General features: G+C 43.2%; 1 protein-coding gene across 1 annotated transcript in view; it reads right to left on the reverse strand.

The window, feature by feature from the left end:
- Positions 1 to 9,373, reverse strand: part of LOC130584569 (amine oxidase [flavin-containing] A-like) — a 33,065-nt gene that overhangs the window by 16,026 nt on the left and 7,666 nt on the right. The window contains exons 2-3 of the mRNA XM_057384633.1: positions 6,155 to 6,249; positions 4,759 to 4,896 (exon numbers count right to left, since the gene is read on the reverse strand). Coding sequence (XP_057240616.1) covers positions 4,759 to 4,896; positions 6,155 to 6,249 — 233 coding nt within the window. The remainder of the gene's footprint in view (positions 1 to 4,758; positions 4,897 to 6,154; positions 6,250 to 9,373) is intronic.

Below are 9,373 nucleotides of genomic sequence, written 5' to 3' on the forward strand. Positions count from 1 at the left end.
AAGATATTGTGGGTTTTTTTCTGGGTTTTTGGTTGTGTTTTTCTGTTTGTTTTTTTTTTTTAATTTCCAACAAATATTGTGCTTTCAAGTCACCAGGAGGTGGTTGGTTACCTCGGGATTTCTGGGTTTGTAATCTCAATCTCGTGTACCACATATGTTTTTTCTCTCTTTCATCCCCATTTTGCCTTTTTCAGAGAGTTACACTGGAGGAAGRTGGCAGGGGGAGGCTGCTCCAGCTTTCTCCAGGTGCGAAACGTTTCTGCCTTGGTGAGAGCAGAGAAAATGCTCCTGTGAGCCACCAGCAGGGGAATCCTTCAGAAGACACAACCTCTTCCTTTTTCTTGTGGACAATTTCCCACTCCCAGGCTGCAGCACTGTGCCAAACAGCACATGCAAAGGGATATACTGCATCCTACAGTATATTCTGTAAGCTTTTACTGTCATACTATTACTATTCTACAGCTTTTACTGTCACAAACTGATGCTGTRTCAAACCAGGAAATCCTGATGTTGAGCAGTAAAACATTACTAATCATTTTGTTCTTATTGCACAACGTTTTGTTCTTCTAAAAGATCATCAAACACTGCTTCTCGAAATTCACTGATTGTTAGTCTTTTTATTCTGGTTGGGAACACAGGTGCCATCCACATCCCTTCCTGGACATGCTTTAACCCCAATAATTCTGCCCTTCAGCAGAGATGGGATGCAATGCTCTCAAGCCACCCAAATTCAGGTGAGAAGCTATTTTATTACTGCAGTTCTGTCATGGCAATACTGCAAGGGGGCAAAGRGAAAAGATAAATCTGTGTCCAATCAGGAGCAGCAGAAAAAAGTTCCCATTTTCTCACTGTTCAGTGACAGCTCTATTCAAAAGTCTTTTTGTCAAGTGACTGAGCTTGTGCAGAGTGATGTAACTTGCAAACAGTTCTTGTATCCTCAGCTTCCTAAGCTTAAAACATCTTTGGTCAATGGCATAGCCCATGGAGATCAATGGGAAAAGATATTTTATCCCCTGAGAACTATGAAATGCCAACTGATAATTAAAAAATCTGAAGTTGTGTTACTTGTTGCTCTCTTCTGTGTGCAAAAACCCCACAACTTCAGTGAGACAGGAGTCCAACAGCAGGAAAAGCTGGAAAAACACAACAGAGCTAACAGATCTGGAAGAGGCTAAGACCGAATTCAGAGAGGCTGAAATATTCACAGACACAGTAATCCCTTGTGTGGCAGAATTGGACCTATCAGACACAGGATCAGAAAAAAGTTCAATTCCAGCAAATTCCAGGATAGAAATTCCCATTTTCCATCAAGGTATGAAAGCCCAACAGCCTTAGACACAYCAATTCTCCTGCTTTCTCTGGCACAAGCATCTCCACAGTGGGAGTAAATCCAGCCCCAGTTATTAATTTGGTTTTAATATTGTCTCCCTGCTAGGCAGAGGAGCTCTGGCTGCGTGTTTCACAGAGGAGCCCACTGCAAACAGGCAAGGTCTTGCAATATTCCATTTTCAAACAAATTTACGGCGTCCTGGATGTATTATTTCCAGAACTACTGTTTTCTTTGCTGAAAGGCAAATAACCTACTGGCTTGGTTCCCATGCTAGCACAGAACTGCCTGACTGACCCAGAGTTTATCAAACTCTTTTTTTTTTTGTTTCCTTCTGGGTCGAGTGGTTTTCTGCAGACCTCAGATCTGAGTCCTGCTGCCTGCTCAGATCACCCCACACCAGTCCAAAGAAAACAAGATCCTCAAGCCCCATCCTTCAGTGATTGGAAAGAAGGGAGTGAGAGATGAGAGATGAGAGATCTTCCCTGCCCAGGGCTATGCTGGGATTTGTAGCCAAAATTACAGACTTTCTAGGGTCTTCTACTGAAAAGGTGAAAACAGCACAGAACTCCAGCACATCTGCCCTTTCTCTGTCCAAAAGCTGAATTATGGGACAGTAGCCACAGAGAAGTTTAGCTGGAAATTAAGTCTGGGGCTCATAACAAACACTACAATTTTAAGTTACAGATTTACAAGCACAGGATAACAAAAAAAATCCTAATTGACAGCAAAGCAGTTACTATGCTAACTGATGGGAAGGAGAGAACAACCGAAAAATAAAAGATAAAAAACAGTCACATATTTAGGTTTTCAAATWAGCTGTAACTACATAGGAAACCTGCAGGAATGAGGCAACTTGTTTATTAAAGCCTGCAGTACATGGAATTTTTCCACACACATATGGGAAAAAATTCCTGTCAGAGAAAAGAAGCTCATTAAATCCCTCTGGGGATTTTCACTTTCCCTTGGCTGCTCGGATAAAGCACTTCCCCACTTTCTCAGAACTCAATCAAAGCAGYGTCCTGGAAATCTTCAGAAAAAACCAAACTGAGCTGATTGTTATGGTAAACAAGAGCAAAAATCTGTTAATCCAAAGGTGCTGGAGATWACACACAGATGAACAAACTCATCTRAAGATGTCCTTAGTCATTGCTCAARGCACTTTCTCTCGCCTCTGAMAAAACCACACRACATTGCAGACTTTGGAGAAAGCTCTGGGGAGGAGACCTTCCTGTCTGGCCCTGGCTACACTCCTGGACAGCCTCCAGCTGACAGAAACAACAGCTGAGACACGAGGGGAGAAATTTTAGTCGGACCTTTCAAACCTCAAAGGCAGAGCTGATGGTGTATTAGCCCAAGAAGAGGAAAACATCCATCTTTCAGATTAATATTTAATTTCTGGTGGATATGAGCCTTTAMTACACAATCTTTGCTAACGTTTTCTGCCACCCAGGAAATACTACAGATGCTCATGTGAATGAATTTATTCTCTAATGGATATGAGGAGGCATCTACAGCTGGGAGAGCACAAATCCCCACCTGCACCTCACCACACAGCCTGCTAACAGTAAAGAGAGGAGGGTAAAGGAGCCCTGGGCACTGACAACAGCCAGGACTGCACAGATGGAGCTCAGTGAGCTTCCTCTAGAAGTGGGGTGTAAGAGAGGGTTCAATAACACAATCCTAAGTGAAAGGGCACGGTGACTGCACAATGTCTCAAGGAAAGAGAAAGGAGAGGAAACTGTGGAAAACCTTAGGAAAAGAAAATGGAAGAAAAAGGTTCCAATTCGTGGGAAGAGGAAGTGGGAGAAATGAAACTTAAGGGAAGGAAAGCATCATTATTACTCATCCTTAAATCTGGGAGACCTTAAAGCCCCTTTGCTGTCACCCTGGTCCAATAACTACAGCTCCCTTGGGACCCTGAAGAGCTCAGCAGGACCACGATGGCAAACCCAGAACTGATCCACAGCCTGTGACCCAGCTGAACAGCTCAGAATGCTGCCTCTTGCTCAGAAATATGCTTTCACTTTGAAGAAAACCTACAAAATTACACAGTCATTAGCAGGGACKTGCATAATGCAGTGTGGGACAATACAAAGCTGCAGCTTCAGTGTCAAAATGGATTAAGGGCTCAAAGCAATGTAACCCATTAGAGCCTTTTATTTAACATAAAGAAGATAAGTGCCTTTTAGGATGCTGAGAGATTCATGCCTGAGCTTAAATTAGAGAGGGWCAAACATTCCGCTGGTACAAACCAGCCCATCCCTCTTGCTGTAGAATTTCATCAATTTTGCATGAGGTGGGAGTGACAAATAACTTTTTTATTATTATGGAGTGGCTGTGCAATTATTTAAGATGTGCCTGCTTTACGAGCCTGGCATCAATCTGCCCAATAAGGGGCGCCTGCAGAAGCAGATGGCAAAACTTTGCAGCGTGAACACATTGCAATAATTCTTAGAAGAAAAAGTGGGAAGGCAACAAAAATGAAACCAATTAAGGACCCATCACATAGGTTGGCTTGCCTCAATCAAGTATGTCAACTCTGACTCATAATGGCTTCAAGTCTGGTTCTGCCAGAGTCTCTTATGCACCAAAACTAAAGAATATTAAAAAAAAATTGAAAGTGATGATACTTGGAAAGTAAAATATTTTGTGAGTTATGGATACATTTCACACCTATGAATCTCAGGCCTTTCTTTGTCCTTCTCTCTCTCTCTCACTGCTCTGGTTTAGGCAGTAGATCATGGATAGGACCTGCTGACAAAATCAGTGGGCTGAAGATTGAGGACMAGGGCTGAGAATCTGCTCTGAAGGCAGGTTTCATTCCAGGTCACTTCAGCCACACCAGCACCTGCTCAGGAACGGCCACCTGGCCCCTGCTGCTCTGAGGTGAAGCTTTTGGGGAGCCTTGGGAAGGGCTGGTGTGTCACCATCAGCTRGAGAGGGAACTCAGGGTCACAAATTAGATTACTGACTGCCAGACATCCATTTGTGAGTGAGATGAATCCCACTCTACAGGACTGGGAGAGATCTCATGTCAATCCAGTCATGTGGGGCAAATATATTATACCACTCCCAGGCTAATCCCATAATAACCTCACCCAGTATCATCATTTAATACTGTCCAACAATACCATTATTCTTTGATTTAAATTTTGAAACCAGTATTTCCTGAATTTCAGGCAAAACTTCTTTAGAAGGTATATTCAATGATAATGTGCCAAATGCATCCCAAATTTTTTATCTGCTATCAGTTGCATCTTCAGAACCATTAGTCCCACTCCCAAAAACTTAAAACAGAATAACAACACTYCAAACAGGGGCTTTYTGGGTTAGTAAGGGTGGTATTTAAATGAAATCCTCTTGATGACTGTAATTTCCAAATTTCAGTGCTGCCTTTGGGTAYCTCAGCCTGGAACTGCAATACTCACCCCCTTATGGTGGAACATGTGGCCCTCCACATACACTTTATAKGTCTCCACCCCCAGCTCTTTTGCCAGTCGGAGAATCCTGTTTTGGGTAGGTCCCACGTATGATCCACCAACATCCACATAATTCACTTTATCGTTCTGTGAAAAGGAATAAAGGAATCAGAAGCTGTGTGGGAATCTCCTCAGTACAAACATCTATAAGCAGAAACAGCTATTCCACACCGAATGTGTATGGAATATATGTGTAAGAGACTCAGGAGGAATTTCTTTCACAGAATGGGTTGTCAGACATTGAAAGGGTTGCCCAGGGAGGTGATGGAGTGAAGATGTTCAAGAAATTCACATTACAGCTGAACCTATCTCAAAGCCAGGGTTTGTTTTCTCTCTCTAGACACCTGCTGAGTGTTAATGCTGCAGGTGCTGAGCTCTGCACTGCATTTTCCAGGAGATGAATCWCCTTTCCAGCACTGCACACCTCAGCTCCAGCCTGCCTGCCATGAAAGGTGCTCAGTGCACCCTCAGAGCAGCCCCACGCTCACTTGGGAAGCAGGGAGAAAGCAGAATRTCTCAGGGATGCACACAGTTACAGCAGGCTGATCTCCCAGGACAGTAACTCTTTTTAACACTGTTTATGGTGAGTATTTTCAGCCTGGCACCCTCAGTGTCACAGAAGGATGGTGTTTATGCTCCGTGTTTCACACACAATGATTTCTGCTGGAGCACCACTGTTTATCTCTGGCTCCCCAGCAATGGCACCTGACATAATTCAAACCTCCCTCACTTCAGGGTGGAGAGCAGAGGCAATGTCTGTCTCACATTATTCTTCCCACAAGTGACTCTTCATTGCTTCCTTTTTTTTTTTTTTTTTTTTTTTTTTTTTTTGCAATAGCAGTCAAGACACAGTTAAATTTTAGAAGCAGAAGTGTTATTTCAGATAATTTTAAGGCATTTTAAACAGATGTCTGAGCCATAATGATATCTGGCTCAGCTCAGGATGCTCCTTACAGGGTTCTAAGTTACCATGCCTGTTACTGTGTGCAAAGGGAGATGGCAAAGAGGAGAAATGCTCAGACCCTCACGGTCCCAGACGATCGTTTTCAACACAATGTTGAATTACTGAAGTCTGGGGAGGCAAAATTAATTTCTCCCTCATCTACCAAGCCAGTCACTGCACCTTAGAAGGCTTTCAGGTTGGCCAAGCATGAATTTCTGTTGGTGAACTCATGCTGACTGATGACTTCTGGATTGGTTGCTCTGTCACCTTCTGAGGGACTGAGGTGAGGCTGTGGCTCCCTGGGTCAAAATAATTGTAATTCCTTGGACCRAAAGAATAGGAGTGAGGGTTGTCACATCATAGCCCAGCACAGTGAGAGTCCACATCTCGTGGAGCACTTACCCTGATTGTGAATGTCCTTCCTCCAACTCTGTCCCGGGCCTCAAGGACCACCACGCTGACCCCAGCCTCAGACAGCAATTTGGCTGCTGACAAACCTATTCCAAAAAGGAGAAAGTGCATTAAAGCAAATGGCAGCAATCAGCCACATTAAAGTTCAAAAACTGAACCAAAACTTCCAGGTCACAGATTTCAGTAGACTTTTCTCAAAAATCACAGAGAGAAGTGAGGAACTTTTCATGCTATGTCACCACAGAAACCTTGTGGCTGCTGCTTAGCTGCATGGCATAACCACTCACAGCATTCACAGATTGAATTTCCCTCCTTGGGCTGGCATTTTGGCCTTTTAAAACCAGCAAAAACTCAATTATTAAGGGACAGGCACACATCTCACTCTTCATTTGTGCAGTCCCCCAGCATGGGGGATTTGCAGCACTACAGGGACATYAATAATGCTGCAGCAAGGTAAACTCCCAACTCCTCCCCTGCCACATCAACCTGTGCTGTCCCCTGTCCTCATTCACATGCAGAAGGACAGCCTGCTTCACTGTCAGGACTCATTTTCAGCAATGGAGTCTGACCAMGACAATCAAACAGGCTGAATGTAGATACTTTATAACAGGAATTATGGTCTCAGCAAAAATCATCTAATTAAGGGACTTTGGGATGGAGCCACTAGAGACAGCTGAAAATTCGATAGGACAGGAGACCCCTTTGCTTCTGACAGATGCAAGCTGAAATTGTAAAAAGCAATCATGAGTTGGTGAAATCAGATTATCCCACTGGCCTGCAGGCCAATTTGGCAATGAAGGATTGCTTCTTTGGACTTGTTTCCCCTCCTTAAGTACACAAAAGGCAGCCTTATTGATCAGAACTTACAAGATACCCTGTGGGCAGGAGTAACAATATCACACTCATGTTTATCACACTGCCTCGAAATGTGATTAAAATCAACTGTTGTGAGCCTACAAAGGACGCATGTCTGAAAAAACCAGGGGGAGGAATCATTCTGGGAGGAGTTAAATGTACTCCTTTATGGACAGCACAGAATTGACCACAAACTTCTGTGAATGTAATCTTTTAACAGGGAAGTGGAACATCACTCACCAGAAACCAGAACTGAGGAAGTTCAAATGTCTTACATAGGCAGAAATTATATATATCATCTCCATACTCATCTAAAATCATTGAATCATATTCTTCAGATTGCTGCTGGAGCAGAAGTATACCTAATTCTTCCATGCATATTTAATTCTTCCATCTATTTAATATTCTATTTTAAAAAAAAATGCAAGCCGTTTTTCACTGGAGTGGATATCTTACAAATTAATCAAATTTATTTCAGTGATAATTTTTTCCTCCACAAAACTCTAGAAACAATGTTTTTCCTAGCTAATTCTTTGATCCATTAAATGATAGTGTTCTCCTCCTCCTCAACATAAACTTAGATGACACAAGTCTGTAATGTTGAAAACACAAACTGCAATATTTTCTTACAAATAAATTAGTTTTTACATGCAGACAAATGAGACTTCAAAATATACAGCAGGTTTTGTCAAAAATAGTGTTATCCTCCCTGCATAAAATACAAGSTTGAATTTTCTATTCTGTGTAAATATCACTGGACATTCAGGCATGAACGAGTAATTCTTTTGCAAGAAAKTTTGCTGTAGAAATACATGCCTTGAAAAAAACTGAATGTGGAGCCACAAAAAGTCCTGCCTAGGTATGAAAAGAAAATTACATGCAAATCTTGGGTGACTAAGACCATAATTTCATGCATACAATACAGGTCTATTCCTGCCACAGTTGTTTAGGAAGAATCATGGCTGCACTGGACTGARTTGGAAAGCTTACTACTGGATTATAGCTTAATTATGGGAGATATCCAAATAAAGAAGGGATGCTAAGGAATGAAGAATGTGTTGTAATGTGACCTCTTTTCCTGTTAAACTGCATTTGCACTCCAGAATCRCAGTTTCATTATTGTTAACCCAAGGGTCACCCTAGACACTGATCCTGACAACAAAAAAGGCTCCAGAGTTGCACAAACTGGGAAAGWGCAAGAAATACACTGGGACAGCAATGGCCTACTGGGAACTGGGAGAGAGCATGAGCCACAAGGAAAAACAGCACAAAATACAATGATTAAAGATTACTACTACACATTTATTTATTTAAAGCATGCAAACTATTTTCTTTCAAAACAGAGGACTGGGAACACCCACACACAGCATCTCTGTGTATTCTCTGCAACTGGAGTGCACCAGGACCAGGTGCTTCCACAGGTTGGTCTGAAGCACCTACAGGTCATGAAACTTCTGTGCTTTTTATACACAGTTACAMAATTAACCCCTAAACAGACTGCAGATTTACTCTTCATCTTCTCCATRACTTGGATATTCAAGCCCTTTGTTGCTGTTCCAGGATCCTGGACAGGACTGGATACCAGAGAGTGATTGGTGGGGTGAGAATGAGAGAGGAGGAACGAGACCTTCTCCTTTCCTGCTCCTTCCCCCATCTCTGCCTGCTCAGCTCCCCTCAGGCTGCACAGAGCTATCCTTTCATTTCCTCCCCCCATCCCAGAGGACATCGTGAACTTCAGGAACTGCCAAAGGGCAGGGCAGAAGWTGTGGATGCCCCATCCCTGGAAGTGTTCGAGTGATTTGGGCTTGAAGCAGCCTGGTCTGGTGGAAGGTGTCTCTGCCCATGGCAGGGGTGTGCAATGAGATGGGCTTCAAGATCCCTTCCAACCCAAACCATTCCTTCCAGGCACACTATTCTGGGCCAAATGGAGGAGTGGTTTAATTGCTCAGACCAGGCAATTAAAACAGGGTCTGTGGATGTGACTGGAGTGCTGAACCTGTGGCTGTGACTCCTCCACCTCCACTGAGTGCACCCTCGAGATAAAGCTGGAAACAATCCCAAATCACTGGCCACACTCCTTCCAGACATCCCCCAAACCCCATGAATTACAAATACACTCCTTGAATCAGCAAGATGGAAGGAGCCTGCCAAAACCATGCCTCATTCTCGGCATCTGGCTGTGGAAATTCACTTATTGTTAAATGAGAACAAACACGGYGAGACATCCTCCACCAGGGTTTCTATGGAAATCTCACAGGCAGCTCCCTCCTCTGAAGATGCCACGCAGGAAAGCTCTGTTCCTACTGATTTTGCAGTGCTATTAAGGGCTGAGAATTACTGCTGCTTCAGATCATA

Source organism: Malurus melanocephalus, unplaced genomic scaffold, assembly GCF_030028575.1.
Source record: "Malurus melanocephalus ecotype Western Australia unplaced genomic scaffold, MMel_1.1 scaffold_725, whole genome shotgun sequence".
NCBI classification, from domain to species: domain Eukaryota; kingdom Metazoa; phylum Chordata; class Aves; order Passeriformes; family Maluridae; genus Malurus; species Malurus melanocephalus.